Source organism: Hibiscus syriacus, unplaced genomic scaffold (genome assembly GCF_006381635.1).
Source record: "Hibiscus syriacus cultivar Baekdansim isolate YM2019G1 unplaced genomic scaffold, ASM638163v2 tig00110505_pilon, whole genome shotgun sequence".
NCBI lineage: Eukaryota > Viridiplantae > Streptophyta > Magnoliopsida > Malvales > Malvaceae > Hibiscus > Hibiscus syriacus.
The window spans coordinates 3,636,310-3,654,452 of record NW_024062765.1 but is presented as its reverse complement, the minus strand read 5'-3'; the positions used below and the strand labels follow the sequence as shown (position 1 = coordinate 3,654,452).

The 18,143-nt window shown below is 34.4% G+C and overlaps 1 protein-coding gene across 2 annotated transcripts; it reads right to left on the bottom strand.

Annotated features, from left to right (window-relative positions):
* Window positions 1-2,288: 2,288 nt before the first annotated feature.
* LOC120130046 (protein LATERAL ORGAN BOUNDARIES-like) lies at window positions 2,289-3,985 on the bottom strand. 2 transcript variants are annotated; one of them, XM_039147394.1, is made up of 2 exons: window positions 3,815-3,985; window positions 2,289-2,862 (listed from the first exon to the last, which is right to left on the bottom strand). In XM_039147394.1, exon 2 carries the CDS (start codon window positions 2,852-2,854, stop codon window positions 2,297-2,299), a length of 558 nt encoding a protein of 185 aa, XP_039003325.1. In that variant the 5' UTR covers window positions 2,855-2,862; window positions 3,815-3,985; the 3' UTR covers window positions 2,289-2,296. The 2 variants fall into 2 exon arrangements, with proteins under 2 accessions (XP_039003325.1, XP_039003326.1); XM_039147395.1 differs by having other exon boundaries at window positions 2,289-2,859.
* Window positions 3,986-18,143: the final 14,158 nt, after the last annotated feature.

Genomic DNA, 18,143 nt, shown 5'->3' with positions numbered 1-18,143 from the left:
TAGGGGGGGGGGGCATACGCTGTTGGCTTCATCAATTGGTCCCGCACACCCTGTATTTCTTTGTCCTTTCCCAATTTTTAAATCCACTGTCATCTTTCACCTGCTCTTTGCTTCTTTTTTTTTAACGTTTTGCAGAGAGATTGATGGGGTAAGGTTTTTGATGGATTCTCGATTCAGTAATCACTTTTTCATTCTTCAGCTCAGCCGCAGATAAGCTTTACTCCCAATAAACTTCAACTTCAGAAGAGAAAAAAGAAGAAAAAAAAGCCATACTGATCTCAGTACCTTCTGAAACACAACAGTACCACCACAGGTCCAACTATCGCACTCATTTCTCCAATTAGTCATCTTATTATTACTTACTATTTCTTCGTAAATCATAATAGTATAACATGGTGATGCTTAAAATGAGGCCAAAAGACTAAAAATAGTGGAGGCGATGAATTGGAGGACAAAGGACGTGAACTGCCAGACCCCATATGAGTGAATGATAGAGATCCAAAAACACATGAGAGGAGGACACTCTTAAGTTTTTCTGCATTAGTATAGTATCTTATCATCTTCATGTGTCTGTAGATATACAGATGCATTATAGTAGTAATAAAATATGTTCTTAAAAGTTTTAAGAGGAGAGAGGGAGAGAGAGAGAGAGATGACAAAAAGTGGGAGTAACAGAGATAATGATTGTGATGATCGATCAATCGTCGTGTTTTTAATGAATCCAAGCGTGTGGCTGTGAATGAAATGAATTAGACAGCCGAAGAAATTAAGGAAATTTTCCAAAGTCAAGACACTTTAAACCTTAATTAATTCTGTCTAAATGTTGAAAACAACAACTTAGTTAATCCTGAGAAAAAAAGTGGAGACCCCTACCTTTCCGTTTTTAAGAGCATGGCTTATATAATTTTGATAACGACATATGCTTTCGATTTCCTGTTGCTGACCTCTCAAAAACCTAGAATCTTATGGTGCATGTATTGTTGTTCTGTAAAAACTAAAAACCCTAAGCTTCCTACGTTTCTGGTTTTCTTCCCTGTGGCTTTAGAGATCTGTTTCCATACAAATATATACAGGAAGAAAACAAAATTATGAGAGAGAGAGTGTTGAGGGCTTTTGTCTATGAGAACATACTGTTTTAGTGTAGTAAATGTTGGGGGAATCCTAGTTCTTAATAGTGAAATAATGGCTGGTGAAAGAAAAGCTGAAAGAAATCCTTCTCCGTGCAAACAAGAAGAAAAATAATGCTTTTTCATATGGAATCCAATGACGACAGTAACTGTGACTCACTCACTGTTTGAAACACCTGTCGCCATGGAAATGGGAGGTGTGGAGCTATAGCTGCTGGGTCTCACCAGCTAGGAAAGAACTAGTGGAACTCACAGCGCCCCTTTCCCTTCCTTTTTTACTACAAACCTAGCTAGTTGAAGTTTAATTAGGTTTTAATAAGATTAATCAAAAAGCAGAAAAAAAAAGCTGCGTCACCAACTGCTCTATATACGTAGGTATATGTCATTTTAATATTAAGAAAAGTACATGCTATTGCAGGAAAGTCAGCCGGCATATGTTAAAAACATGTATCAATGAATTAGATGATGTTATATGATAAAACATGTACAGATTCATGTACATACACTGCATCAAACTCGAATCCATGTACAGGAGAAAATAATGGTTAGTTTCTTCTTCCAACTTGGGGTTGAATTATGGACATTTGAGACCTGCGGCGATGAATGAGTACTTAGTGAATAAAATCCGGAGAGAAAGTAAACCCGGTGGTCCTCAAGAACAAAGTAGAAAGGTAAGAGAATCCTCTTTAAAGTTGGACCTTAACACTTAAAACTATTTCATTTCATTTATTCTTTAAGCATAACAATGACAGAAAGGGAAGAGCAGCTCCACATGCATCCATGCCTAGAGCTACTTCTGCACAAATGACGCAACCAAAGGCTTAACTGCCATATATATAAATATATATATATATGGCTTATATTACCCTTATTTAGGTTCAAATTACCACACCACATAAATATATATAGTACAATGCAGATTGCAGACTTTAAAACCCCCGGTATTAGCAGGACAACAATAGAGTCTCACTGCTCCCACCATGACCAAGACAAACAATGAACACTAGAGAAGCTAAGCGACGTCTCTAGCTCGGACATAGGAAAGTCCTGAAGATAGAGGCTAGCCATAGATCAAACCTTCACTTAAAAATGTAAAAGAAACACTCCATATGTCTCGATATAGGAAACCCTAAATGGAGCATAATACGCTCTGGAATTGTCTTGGCTGTTTACATACCGCCTTCTCCTCCTCCATCGTTGATATCAACTGAAGAGGCATCGTTCCAAGGGAAAGAATAAGGAAGAGCACTGGGGACCTGATAGAATCCTCCTCCTTCATTGCCAATATTCCTTCTGTTAAACTCGGGTAGCCTGGTACGGGGAGTGAGGGGTTGAAATGAGCTTGTCCCCGGTGCTTGAGGCAAGGCTGTGGGGATGTCGTTGCAGGCGAAGCGGATCAAGTCGGCATTAGCTGTGTCAAGTTCTTTCTGTAGCCTTTGGACTTGTCTCTGCAGGAATGTGATGGCTCCAACGCAACCGTAAACTGGATCTCTTACTCTCGCCTCAGCTTCATAGGCGAGGGAGTTCACCGCGTCCTCTCTTTGGTGAGGGAGGAGCTCGTTGAGGAGCTTGGTCACGTTGCTCGCTCCAAAGATCTTGTGAACATTCACAAATTTTTGGGGCTCCTCCGGTGGAAAGTAAGGTGCAAAGATGCATCCCGGCAAGCATTTCCTCCTCAATAATTTGCAGGCAGCACAGGGTGAATTGTAAGAGCTGGAAGAAGCCATTTTCACTGCTGTGTATAGATCAACAAGAACCAGTTTTCGTCAGCACATATTTTTTTAGTTCTTTAATAGTAGCATTCTGAAAAGGTTTTGACTTTTGAGACACTATATTATCATTTACACTTATGTATTTTTTTCATGATATTTTCAGTTTTTTCCTTTCTTTTTCGTAATGAACTTGGGGTTGGGGTTCACTCTTCAAGAATCTGTCTATAGTTACTATGGTTTTCCTGAACGTATCTTGTGTATGATTCAGTATCGCTACAATCTAACCAGCTGATTTACCAAAGGAAATTAGTCCAAAACTTTTGAAATTTAAAAGAAAAGAAAATCATAAGGCCGCCTTTCTGACACTCTCAGAGACAAACAACAGGAGAACCTTTTGAAAATACATGCAAAGCAACTACACATAAGCTCTTAACTCTTTGAACATTAATTATCACTGATTTATTTTACGCAGACATAGCTGCCTTCCTTTTCTGTTCCTTCTTTGCTAAGTTCTTGTACGTTTAGAGGGAAAAAAGAAGGTTCAATTCAAGAACTGGACCTTCATGATCAACACAAGGATCTGTGCCTTCCACCATTAATTTTGGTTCCTAAGTTTGTCTTTTCTTTTACATATAATATCCATAATTAACTTGTAGTACTGCAAATTTGGTTGCATGAGTAGCTGTAAAGCCATAGGATCCTTTCCAGCAATCCAATGAAGGATGGGATCTGATCTGAGAAGTGCAAAAATTAACGAAGACAAGATTAAACCTTTCATAGGTATATTTAAGGTATATTTGAACATAAGCAAAGCCCTAAAACTAGAGCCTTTAGCTATTAGCTATTTCGCTTAGCTTGCCTTGCCAACAAAACAAAAACAAAAACAAAAATGAAGAAAGCAGCAGCAAGACATATATAAATGTACACTAAACTTGGATCTGTGGTTTATGATCAGAGGAATAAAAAAGGGAGTACCTTTTCCCCTTAAATGAATGAGCTGTGTGTGTTTGAGGAGGATGTTGGTTTGCTCTCCTACCAAGACAAGGGCAGCCTTGGGCAGTGGAAAACTGCTGATAAATAAACCTAAACAACCCCAGAAGATTTTATTGCTGCTGCCAAAGAGGGATGGGGGAAACCCTAATTGGATAAAGAGAAGGTGAAAAGCAAGATGATCAGTGAGAAAATGGAAGGGGAAGGCAGAGAGCATTTAATGGATGGGGATGGAATGGAGCAAAAAGACAAAGGTGATGAAAATGGGAAGGGTACACTAAGGAATGACCATGACCTTGCATCTAATAATAATATCAGGGGATGTGGGGATGTCTCTTATTTCTCTCTTTTTCCCCCTCTCTTTTCTCATGCATCAGTTCATACTTGACATATATTCCCTAATGCAAAATAACAATTATTATGGAGAATTCTACGCATTAACATTTGGGAAAGGAAAAACAGTGATAAATATATGTACCATTGCTTCTACATGCATACTTAGGAATGAGGCCGATTCTCAATCCGCCTATTGTTGTTTTCATTCTCATCTTTAGTTGCCAAGCACTTTTCATAAATTTTGGTGTTGGTTGTCGTTGCTAATATTTTTTAAAATTTTTATCTCACATCTTTATTTTTCTTTTGTTTCTAATAACTTTGTCTTTATAGTAAATTTTTTCTGTATTTAAGACACATTTTTTTTATGACATGATTTTTTTATCTTTATGACTCTTTTTCTCTGTTTTTTTACACATTTTCTATTTTTTTTTCGGTCATTTGATTTTCTTGTATTTTACTTTTCTCATGGTTGGATTTGGGATCATCGCGACTGATCAAGATATCGTTCATTTGTTATCCTATTGATCTTCCATGTTTTGGACACTCAAACTGATTTGAATACGTAGTCTGCATTCGTAAATAGTTTTCTCATGATGTTTAGTATAATTTGCATCTGTTAGTGGTCTTTAGTAGTTTAATCTCATATTGTGATTCGTTTACCGTGATAATTAGATTTGTTTGTATATAACTTTTATTCGAATTTTTTGGATGATTTTTTCACATTTTCCTTATATGGTATTTATATATTCTTAGGTTTCTAATTTCTTGTATCAATGATTATATAAGAATATCCTAACTATATATTTATTTATATTCTAGTTGTAAACATTCATTATAATTATAAATATTTTTCTTATAAAATTAATTACTTCTATTTTTAAAAATAAAGAATGAGGCGGATTCTCAAAATATGGGAAACAATCACCACTCGGATCATAATGATACTGCTGCCTTAATTTTTTATTATAATTATACTTATTTCGCTCTTCCCTTAAAGATCAACAATTCTAAACACAATTTGTTATCAATATTAAATAATTGAACTCTCGTGACTATAAGAAACTAGAAGATTTCAAAATAATAATAATAATAAACATTTAATAAATATTATTATAATATTTAAATTTAATAAGTTACTTAAGATACAATCCAGATAAATACTTGTTCAGCAGTGCACTGCTTGAGATCAGATGCACTTTCTATTCAAATTAGAGTTGCAGACAGAGCTTCACTTTCTATTAAAATTTGTTGTAAGTGATTAATTTAGTTGATCTTTAGCTGTTGCGTTACGTTTTATAAACAAAAAGCTGCTGAATTGATTAATAGTTCTAAGCAAATCAGATTATTTCACAACATCACAAAAACACTTTGCATTTTTTACTAATAACTCAGTTTTGAATGTTTCTCTGAAATATCTGCAATGACAGCAAGCAACTGTTGTTTAATCTTGCTTCGTCATTTGTTTTCATTGGCAAGTCTTGATGAATGCTTATGCATTCCACTGTTATTAGAGTCGCTGTTCTTCATCAGTATGCTCTTCTCTAAATGGTCAATTACTTCGTTTATGTGAACTGACAGATTATACCGTTCATAAAAGGAATGTTGATGTAAACAAAAAACATGGTTAATTTCGACTATATATTAAAAGTTCAGTCTACTCTGTAACTTTTTCTTAGCTAGGTTTGATATTAAATTCCCAGTAGATTCATCTTTTTCATTAGAGATAATAAAAGACCACCCTACCCCGAAACCTACCACCAAGTGCCCCAGACTAAGCATGTTAAGCAACGCCTATCCTACATTTCATTTGTAAATTATATAAACCAGTGTTCGGCTAAGCATTCCATATGTCCTTTCGTCTTTTTGTTCCATGACTTTCCTCATGTCCTATCAAGCCAATTCACATGATAAGCACACAGCACAACAAATTTTGGAATACGTAAGCTCACCGGTGAAACAATCCTAACGGGAGGTCGGAGGTCCCATAAAATGATATTTTCAATCCAATACCAACGCATATATATATATATATATTTTTTGAATTATGGAGGACTCGCGTTTTAACAGTTGTGTCTATAAGGTATGTATTGTCAATAGACTAAGAAAACTCCGAATATGTATTACTTTATACTCATCTCAAACAATTCAAAAAAAGAAAACAAAAAACATAAAAAGAAAAATGAGATGTAATTTTATGGGTTAGTTTTTTTCCTCATGTCTATTGTAAACAGATGAAGTGACTGGGATTTGATGTTCACTGGTTTGTCCAATATATCTGCAACAGTCTCCATTATAAGCTGTGGAGATAACAACACGCTGGTGGCATATTTATAATGGCAATGGGAATACCAAAGATTAATGTTCCCTCTAGACAGTGTTAATTTATATTGAAAGCTAGTCTAGGCCTAGACTTTTGCAAAAAATATTCCTTTTCTTGGTGCGTAATTATCAAAGCATGCATACTCGCTAATTTTCATCATCTAACTTTCACGAGTCTGCAAACATTGGTTCCTCTTTATTTCCGCGAGTTAAGAAAAAGCAAGTTAATTATTATCATTTTACTGTTCACATCTCTCTGTTTATGCTTCATTAACGATCAAATACCACGTTGGACTTTTTTTTTTTTTTTTTTGTGATCAAGAAAGCAATAATGGGGTACGAGAAGCTTATTATACAACTACAGATCCAACATTTGGCCTCTTTTTATGTGAACAAAACCTGACAGACAGTGCTTGTCCACAATTTGATGAGGCATATCTGATATGTTTCTTGTTAGATTGACAAAACAGTGCAAAGTGCTACTTGTAGTCAACTCTTCTTGTCTAATGCTTTTCCTTGTAGGCCTCTCCTTCATCAAGTAATAGTATTAGCAACGCCAACAGTAGACACCTATTTTTATCCGAGTCTTTTTTTTTATATTAATTATTATTAATAGTATTAATATTATGTTTATTAATTATTATTATTAATACAATGATACATTATTTTTGCAGACCTTAACCCATCAGGCCTGGCAAAACAACTCTCACCCAGAGCCCCAATCACTCAAGCCCAACTGGAGACCCAGCTCAGCAAACCCGACAATCCCCAAACCCGAACTAGCCCAGTAACCCCAGATCCAACCCGAGACCCAAACTAGCCCAAACTAACAACCTAGATAATTAGAGTTTCAAAACCCTAAAGCAGTAGCCGCCTTCCATGTTCTAGCTAGCTTCCCCAGCCGGCGCGTGGACATCACCGCTCTATTCCCGAGTCGTGTGAGCCGGTCGTCGAGCCACCACTGAATGTTTCCCGCCCAACATTATCACCTACAGTGATTGAAAGTACACCCATAAGTCATTCCACAATGAAAAATAGAGAAAATGCATAAAAATCCAAGAAATCCCAATGTAATATGTTATTGTCAAGTAAAAATATAGAGCAATCAAACCCTATATTATCGGGACCACAAAACCTCATAGAAACCACACATGCATCAAAGATAAAAAAAAAAGACAGAGGCATTCATTCGGATTTCCAGGAAAAAAGAGAGAAAATACAGAGTATTCGAAAATCAGAGAAAAAATCGAAAACCAACATCAAAAAGAAAGAAAATATTAAAAGAGAGAAGCCCTTTTACCTGAGTTTGGCCGTGGAAGCCCGATGGTTGCTGTGTTTTTTCCTTTTTTCGAAAGGTATACTTTAGATCTAGAGATATATGGAGGTTTTTAGGTCAAGAGGGGTCAGGTTTCGAGTTATGGGTTGAGAGAGGAGTCTTTTGGGAGGATTTTCTATCTCCGACCACCGTAGGCTCTGTCGTGGCTACCGCCGACGGAGGGCGACATTTTCTTCCCCGACGAGGGGAATTTCAGAGAGTTTTTAGAGACTCTCTCTCTGTTTTGAAGCAATGGGAAAAATGGGGAAATAAGAGTCTAAGCTTGGGTTTGAGGCTTAAATATCCCAAGCAAAACGATGTAGCTTCGTCGTCCATATGCATGTGTTTTCCATTAAGGGTAAATAGCACCCTAGGTCCATCTCCTTTGTAATATGCCTATTTCGGTCATGAAATGAATTTTTTTATGTTCGATCATATATATTTTGCATATGTTATATTTTAGTCACTTTTATACATAATATTAGTTATCTTGGTTTATTTTCATGTTCGGTCCTCATTAAAGATTAATGCTTCTGATTTAGCCATATGATTTTATGCATGTCTCATGTTGGTCACTGTTATGTATTTTAGATTTAATCTTAATTTTTTGCCTTATTTTGTTCGGGCCACTGATGTTTTAATATTTTGTTTTAGTCCTGATATATTATTATTGTTAATGTTTGACTATGGTAATGACATTTGTAAATATTTTATTTTAGTCACTATTGATATTTGGTTTAATTATTGTTAGGCCCTTTATGTTACTATTTATTTTATTTTGGTCATTTAAGTTTATATATTTGCTATTTAGACCCTTAAGTTTATGTTTTTACTAGTTTAGTCCTTTAAACTTCTATTTTGGCTGTTTTAGCCCTCTGAGTTTCTGTTTTGGCTATTTTAGTTTTTTAAATTCCTGTTTGTACTATTTTGGTCCTTTAAGTTACTGTTATTTTCATTTTGGTCATTTTAATTTTAAAAATTTACTTTCTGACCATTATATTTTGGGTTGCAATATTCGTTTGTATTTATTTCAATCTGTATGTATATATTTGTATGTTATGTATTAATTTGTATCATATGTAATTAAATATGTTTATCTTTATTTATTGTAAATATTTTTATTTTGTATGTTTCCAATCATCATTGTTTTAATATTATAAAAATGAGAAATTTAATTGTGAGGGAAATCTACGAAGGCTTCTCCCAACTAAAGGGAAGATGTATTTCCGATGATTTTTCACAAAATGTTGTTTTATATTCGATATTTTTATTCGTTTCATGTTTGTTTATTCCGATGATTTTTCACTTTTATTTTGTTTTATTTTTTGGTATTTTATCTTTGCAAAAATTACGAAATAACTTTTTTGTGAGGGGAATGTATGAGAAAGTCTCCTAACTACAAAGGAAGTGCATTCCCAAAGATTGTTCACAATTTTTAAATAAATTTGGATAAATAGAAGGATTGTAATTTAAATATATTTTTGAGTTTGCAACTTCCAATATTTAAACACCGTATAATTGTTTAGGTACAAAAATATGGGCGTTGTGGGGGTGCTAACCCTTCCCCACACGTAACCAACTTCCAAACTTTTAAAAAAATGAATCTTTGGTAAAATGCAGATCATTTTTTCGTTTAATGTTTTTAACCTACCTAACTTAATTATTGGTGGCGACTTTAAAATCAAATTATTCTCCAAATTAATTTTAGATCACCAATTTTTCAAAATAAATGGTCATAACTGTTTTTAAAAATAATATTTAATTGTTTTGTAAAAAAATGGTTATGACAGCTTGGCGACTCTGTTGGGGATCTTGAGAGTCAGCCCATTAACGATTATACTTTATTTTTATTTTTGAGAATTACAAATTTAAATTGTATTTAATTTATGATCCTTTTATTTATTTTGAGTTTCAACATATTATTTTTTAAAACTAATTGATTTTTTATTTTGGTGATTTTCATATTTGAACATATTTTGAAAATTGTGAGAGTGTTATTTTTTCGTGTTTTCAAGGTTTGTGAGTTTCTCCTCACACACAGCACGTGCATGTACATACCATAAGCTCACATACGAGCTTTGTCCCTTTTAAGTTGAGGTGAAAGCTTAGCCTACGTGAGATAAATTGTTTCTCCGTACGGGTTTTAGCAAGTAACCTTTGGGGTTCATATACCTTATGTCTAAGTGAGATAAATTATTTATGCACAAACATAAGGGAATGTATCCTCTCGAATTAAACTCAATCTGTACGAGCCTGTAATGGGCCAGATTGAGGGTTTGCATTCTAAGAAGGCACCAACAAGGACAATTCAAGTACCCTTTTTCTCATAGTGCTAAAACTATGCATATAGTGAGCCCTAGTAACCCATCCCACTAAAATTCATACTGAACATCTGTCTGTCAATAGGTACATAAATTAAGTGTACACGAAGGAGGAGCGTTTATGAACCTTTCCTTTTGCTTTAAATTTTGTTAAACAAAAGCATGCGAACTAGATATCATGCGATTAGGATCATTTCATTGAAACTAATTATTTTGGATAGAAAACATGTTTAGGTAAGATCATTATCTAATAAAAGCATGTTATGGTAGATATCATGATTGGGTAGGTGTTATATTTATCTATAGATAGCATCTTTTAACTTTATTGATTATCTTGTTGGTATTAATTTATTTTTCTCTTTTGTTTGTGTTACTAACTTATTTTTTTCTTTTTATTGTGTCATTTTTCATCCTTCTTTGCATTGCATTTCAGAGAATCATCACTTTTGCATTTGTATTTGCATCTTCGCATTCTGCATGATCATCATAAAATAAAGGTGTTGATTAATCGAGTAATCATCATAGTAGAAGAGCGATCATTGAGATGGAAAAGGGTTTTCATAACAAGGAATAACCTAATCCAACGGTCCGAGCCTGGTCTGAAGAAAAAAGGGCAAGAGGAAACGGTGTGCCTAGGGATTACATATCACTGATGTCCACTTATCATGTCATTTTCAAGAAGAATTATACAAGAGATGATAAAGATTTGGGAGAGCTTGAGAGTAGCAACCAAAGAGAAGTTTCACAAGAAAGCAAATGTTGTTTGTGGCGTTATCTCAAGAAGGGAATACTCGAGCACATAGATGAAAATAAGAGATTAGACACATCTGCTCTGGCTATATGAACTGGTAATATTCCCGAAGAATTTCTTCCACGTGGAGGCTGCTAATGCAGATTTCTTTGACAGATTGGAGAGATGTAAAAATCCTGTACTGGCTCTCTTGGCAGAGACCTTCTAATCCTTAAATAATTATCATAGATTGGATGGAAGTCAATTCAGAGGTTGCGCTCAACTACTCTCTATCGGGACTCAGAGTCATTTCTGGAATGAAGAGAAAGTTATTGGGATCATGACTGAAATCATGGAGCTAAATAAAAGGCCAAATCGCATTCGTAGATTGATCTCTCTTGTAAAGATGAAAGCTCTTTTGAACAAATAAAACTCTTTCTAATAATGGTTACTTTTGGAAATCGATGCCTTTTGCATTTACATTCTGCAAAACATTCATTTAAGCATTTTCACATGAATCATTCATAAAAACATGGAATAAATTCATGGAGGATTCTATGGAAGTGATCCTGATCACGTGACACCACATGGAGAATAGAAGCAAGATTCGAACAATTAAAAGAATATACTAAAATCAGTACGGTGAGAGCTTGTTCGACTGGTTGTATGGTTGAGCCTTCCAGGATGATTTGAATAAAGAGTCCCTATACATTGAGGTTTATGATGTTGAAGCCGTGTGCAGTTGCCACATAGGAAGTTCTATAATTCCACCGAGAACTGTAAGGCACTGAAACGCAAGATCCATAACTTGATGGATTCAGGGGCATGGACAATCGAAGAAGGATGGGGGAATTACATCTGCCATTTGCATCCATAGATATTGTTTTGTTTGAACTCATTTTTGCTCTATCTTTAATATTTTCTTAAATATTTTAATCTTAATGATTCAACTTATGTTGCCTTTTAAGGTGAATAATTGAACGAGTTCTAATCTTTAGTTCTTCGAATATCAAATGAATTACATATTCTTTTAATCCTTCAAGAATTATGGATTTTTTACATATGGCAAGATTAGACCTTTCTTATCCTGTCTAAAACCCCAAAATAAAATCTCTCCATTTTTTTACCCAGAATAATTCTCGATCACTACCAAAGAACCAAATTCTGACATTTCATCTCTTTGAGACCTCGAAACATTCTTTTCAACCTTGAAACATTTCATTTATCCTTTCGATGCACAAAAGTCATACCTTTCTTTGAGCCAATAAAGTCACACCATCGTCTTCTTAGATGCAAGACAAACATTTTTCTACCAATAAAACCTGAAAACATTGAGTACAAGATGTTCACTTGAACATGAACCTTCTTCTTAGAAGATAATGTGGGGCATCTCGCATCAATGTTTCGAAGATGAGCCTGAATAATTGATACATGTTGGGATCACCCTAACCAAGGATCACCCTTTTGAGCCTCAATTTGTTTTCTTCTTATTCAACCCTAACCAATGATCACCCTTCACACTAGGGGCAAGGTGGAGGAAACCTGCTCGCATGAGTGAAGACATTGATTCAGATGAGATACCGAAAGGTGAACCAAATACAGAGTGCAAAGATCAAATCAAAGCAGAAAGAAAAGAGAATAAAAAGAAACAAAGAGAAAAGCAAAGAAAAAGAAACAAAGAAAAAGAAAAAAACAAAGAGCAAAAACAAAACGCAAAAACAAAGATCATAGAGGCAGAGTCCCTCGATTCAAATGACACATCGAGCTTCAAACCATGAGATTAATCAAGCGCAATCATTCCAGAATCACTTCACTCGAAGATAATAGAACATAAAGAGAAAGACACATGCGAGTAAATTCAAGTAGAGCAAGACAAGATTGAACACATCAAAATAAATTAATCCTTGGTTCAATTACCCTTAAAACATTTGATTGGGCATTTTATCCATTTCTTTCATAACCCTGAGTCATTGCCTACATTACATGCCTAAAAAGTCTCTTCTAATCATATATGGATTACTAAATAGAAGAGACAATCTTCATATTTCATCCCTCCTGTCAGGATTAATCTTTTATTTACAAAAAAAGTTTTCTAAAATCTTTAATGCATGATAGAGAAAAATAATGAAGGGGGTTCAAGAAGTAAATTCTGAATAACGTCTTGAAACCAAAGGAGGATTCGAGTTGAAAACCTAAAAAGGCGGCTCGAATATGAAGACAGTGCAACTATTACATAGGAGGCGATCACACAAATCCCTTGATGAGGTATCATACAACCTGAATAAGATCATAAGAGCTGAGAGTCGGAGAACACTTCCAATAAATAAGTACAAAAGCTACTTCATCAGATCAGTGAACATCAAATAAATGAGAATACCAAACCATTGACCAAAAATAACTTGAGACATTTTATCCCATCCTTACTTCACCATTTCTCAAAGATAGCATTAATCTTGACACTTGCCAAATAGCTATAATTTATTGAAGGATTAACAGTGTAATTAATTCTTTGATATCCAATGAACTCTTGTTTTATGATTTGTCAATTCTAAAACCTCAAAAGGGATAATATTTTCAAATCTTTGATTAAACATTTTTCAAAATCCTTTCAATTGATATTTTCATATTTTTCAAAATACAAGAAGAAGAAAAACATTGTTCAAATAAGACAATATCTCTGGAGTGGATCTTAGTAGTTAACATGTGGCTCTTAGACACGAATCTCATGCTTAGAATTAGTGTTGAAGCAATCAACATCGAATATTGGGAATCTTTAAAGCAATTAACATCGAATGATAGGGGCATCTTTAAGGATTCAACATCCTGATATGAACGATCAGATCTTCTGAAGGCATTTCCTCCACTAGCATGAACAAGCAAACTATCAGTATCCTTTATATTTTTTCTCTCGAAAAAAAATATCATCTCGCTATAGACAATTTTCTTAAAAATAGATTTTGTCTCTCGAGACAGTTTCTTTTGAAAAATCTTTGAGTCTGTTTCACTTGAAACAAAACAAAAAAATCTTTGAGTCTGTTTCACTTGAAACAAAATGAAAAATCTTTGAGTATGTTTCCCTTGAAACAAAGTTTTGTCTCTCTTGAGACAATTTTCTTGAGAAATCTTTGAGTCTGTTTCACTTGAAACGAAACAAAAAAATCTTTGAGTCTTTTTCACTTGAAACAAAATGAAAAAAAAAAACTGAGTCTATTTCTTTGGTAACAAAATTTTGTCTCTTTTGAGACAATTTCTTTTGAAAAATCTATGAGTCTGTTTCTTTGGAAACAAAATTTTGTCTCTCTTGAGACAATATCTTCGAGTTTGTTTCTCTTGAAACAAAAGTATTTGAGCCTGTTTCTATTAAAACAAAACAATCTTTGAGTCGTTTCCCTTGAAACGAATTTTGTCTCTTGAGACAGTTTCTCTTAAAACAAAATTGTCTTTGAATCGTTTCGCTTGAAATGAATTTTATCTCTTTTGAGACAGTTTCTATTGAAACAATCATCATTGAGTCTGTTTCCCTTGAAGCAATTCCCTAAAGATGACATGTCATCCTCATCACGTAGGAACCGTATCATTCACCGACTAGACCTCCTCATCACGTAGGAGCCGTGTCACCCCTCATAATCTGCCATCCTCATCACGTAGGAACCGAGTTATTATCCCTAAAGATGGCCTTCCATCCTCATCACATAGGAATCATGTCATCTCCCGACCAGACCTCTTCATCACGTAAGATCTGTGTCACCCCTAGATAACCAATCGTCCTCATCGTGTAGGAACCGAGTTATCACCCTTTATAAAGATGGCCAGAACTCTTCATCACGTATGAGCCGTGTAATCCCTCGACCAGATCTCCTCATCACATAGGAGCCGTGTCACCCTTAGACGACCAGACCTCTTCATCGCGTATGAGCCATGTCGTCCCCAACAACAAACATTATCAAATTTTTAAACCAAAAAGAGAACTAGACAAAAATTGGTTGTCTTTTTCGTCTTTACCCTATTCTTGTTAACATAAGAATATGCAAAGAGAGGCAGCTGTAGACACCCGTTTTTGTCTGGGTCTATTTTTATTTTATATTAATTATTATTAATATTAATTATTATTATTATTATTACTGGGATACATTATTTTTACAGACCTTAACCCATCAGGCCTGGCAAAACAACCCTCACCCAGAGCCCCAATCACTCAAGCCCAAGTGGAAACCCAGCTCAACAAGCCCAGTAATCTCCAAACTCGAACTAGCCCAGCAACCCCGGATCCAACCCGAGACCCGAACTGGCCCAAAATAGCAACCCAGATAATTAAGGTTTTAAAACCCTAAAGCAACCACCGCCTTCCATGTTCTAGCTTCCCCAGCTGGCACGTGCACATCACTGCTTCATTCCCGAGTCGCATGAGCCGATCGTAGAGTCACCGAGCCACCGTCGAACGTTTCCCGCCCAATGTTATCACCTACAGTGACCGAAAGTAAACCCATTTGTCATTCCATAGTGAAAAACAAAGAAAATTGCATAAAAAAATCCAAGAAATACCAATGTAATATGTTATTGTTAAGTAAAAATATAAGGAAACCAAACCCTATATTCCCAAGACCATAAAACCTCACAGAAATTACACATGCATCAAATATAAAAAGAAGAAAGAGAAGACAGAGGTATTCATTCGGGTTTCCAGGAAAAAAGAGAGAAAAACGGAGCATTCGAAATTCAGAGAAAAAATCGAAAACCAACATCAAAAAGAAAGAAAATATTAAAAGAGAGAAGCCTGTTTACCTGAGTTCGGTCGTGGAAGCCCGATGGTTAATGTGTCTTTTACTTTTTTTCGAAATGTATACTTTAGATCTAGGGATATATGGATGTTTTTAGGTCGAGAGGGGTTGGGTTTCGAGTTGTGGGTTGAGAAAGAAATCTTTTGGGAGGATTTTCTCTCTCTGGCCACTGTAGACTCCGCCATGAGCCGCCATGGCTACCGTCAGTGGAGGGCAGCATTTCCTTCCCCGACGAGGGGAATTTCAGAGAGTTTTTAGAGACTCTCTCTCTGTTTTGAAGCAACGGGAAAAATGGGGGAAATGAGAGTTTAAGCTTGGGTTTGGGGCTTAAATATCCCGAGCAAACGACGTAGCTTCGTCGTCCATATCCTGTGTTCTCCATTAAGGGTAAGTAGCACCCTAGGTCCCCCTCCTTTGTAATATGCCTATTTCGATCATGAAATGAAATATTTTTTATGTTCGATCCTATATATTTTTCATATGTTTTATTTTAGTCACTTTTATACATAATATTAGTTGTTTTGGTTTATTTACATATTCGATCCTCATTAAAGACTAATGCTTCTGATTTGGCCATATTATTTTATGCATGTCTCATTTTGGTCACAATTCTGTATTTTAGATTTAATCTTAATTTTTTGCCTTATTTATTTCGGGGCACTGATGTTTCAATATTTTTGTTTTAGTCCTGATATATTATTATTGTTAATGTTTGAGTATGGTGATGACATTTGTAAATATTTTATTTTAGTCAATGTTGATATTTGGTTTAATTATTGTTAGGCCCTTTATGTTACTGTTTATATATTTTGGTCCTTTAAGTTTCTGTATTTTCTATTTAGACCCTTAAGTTTATATTTTTATTATTTTGGCCTTTTAAGTTTCTTTTTTTACTAGTTTAGTCCTTTAAACTTCTGTTTGGCTGTTTTAGCCCTTTGAGTTTCTGTTTTGGCTATTTTAGTTCTTTAAATTCTTGTTTGTACTATTTTGGTCCTTTAAGTTACTATTATTTTCATTTTGGTCCTTGTAATTTTAATTATTTACTTTCTGATCATTATATTTTGGGTTGCAATATTCGTTTGTATTTATTTCAATTTGTATGTATATATTTGTATGTTATGTATTCATTTGTATCATATGTAATTAAATATTTTTATCTTTATTTATTGTAAATATTTGTATTTCGCATGTTTCCAGTCATCATTGTTTTAATATTAGAAAAATGAGAAATTTAATTGTGAGGGAAATCTACGAAGGCTTCTCCCAATTAAAGGGAAGATGTCTTTCCGAGGATTTTTTCACACAAATGTTGTTTTATATTCGATATTTTTATTCGTTTCACGTTTATTTATTCCGATGATTTTTCACTTTTATTTTGTTTTATTTTATGGTATTTTATCTTTGCAAAAATTACGAAATAACATTTTTGTGAGGAGAATTTATGGGAAAGTCTCCTAACTACAAAGGAAGTGCATTCCCGAAGATTGTTCATAATTTTTAAATAAATTTGGATAAATAAAAGGATCATAATTTAAATATATTTTTGAGTTTTCAACTTCAATATTTAAACACCATATAATTGTTTAGGTACCAAAATTTGGGCGTTGTGGGGTGCTAACCCTTCCCCGCACGTAACCGACTCCTGAACTTTTATTATTAATATTATTAAAAATATTATTATTATTATGCTTAGAATTAGTGCTGAAACAATCAACATTGAATATTGGGCATCTTTGAAGCAATCAACATCGAATGATTAGGGCATCTTTGGGGATTCGACATCCTGAAAGGCATTTCCTCCACTAGAAGGAACAAACAAACTATCAGTATCTTTTGATGTTGTTTCTCTTGAAACAAAGTATCGTGTCGCTAGAGACAATTTTCTTAAAAACGAATTTTTCTCTCAAGACAGTTTCTTTTGAAAAATCTTTGAGTCTGTTTCAGTTGAAACAAAACAAAAAAAATTTTGAGTCTGTTTCACTTGAAACAAAATGAAAAATCTTTGAGTATGTTTCTCTTGAAACAAAGTTTTGTCTCTCTTGAGATAATTTTCTTGAGAAATCTTTGAGTCTGTTTCACTTGAAACGAAACAAAAAAATCTTTGAGTCGGTTTCACTTGAAACAAAATGAAAAAAATCTTTGAGTTTATTTCTTTGGTAACAAAATTTTGTCTCTTTTGAAATAGTTTCTTTTGAAAAATCTTTGAGTTTGTTTCTTTGGAAAAAAAATTTTGTCTCTCATGAGACAGTATCTTTGAGTTTGTTTCTCTTGAAACAAAAGCCTTTGAGTCTGTTTCTATTAAAAGAAACCAATCTTTGAGTTGTTTCCCTTGAAACTAATTTTGTATCTTGAGATAGTTTCTCTTAAAACAAAATCATCTTTGAGTCGTTTCGCTTGAAACGAATTTTGTCTCTCTTGAGACAGTTTCTATTGAAACAATCATCTTTGAGTCTGTTTCCCTTGAAGTAATTCCCTGAAGATGGTTTGCCGTCCTCATCACGTAAGAACCATGTCA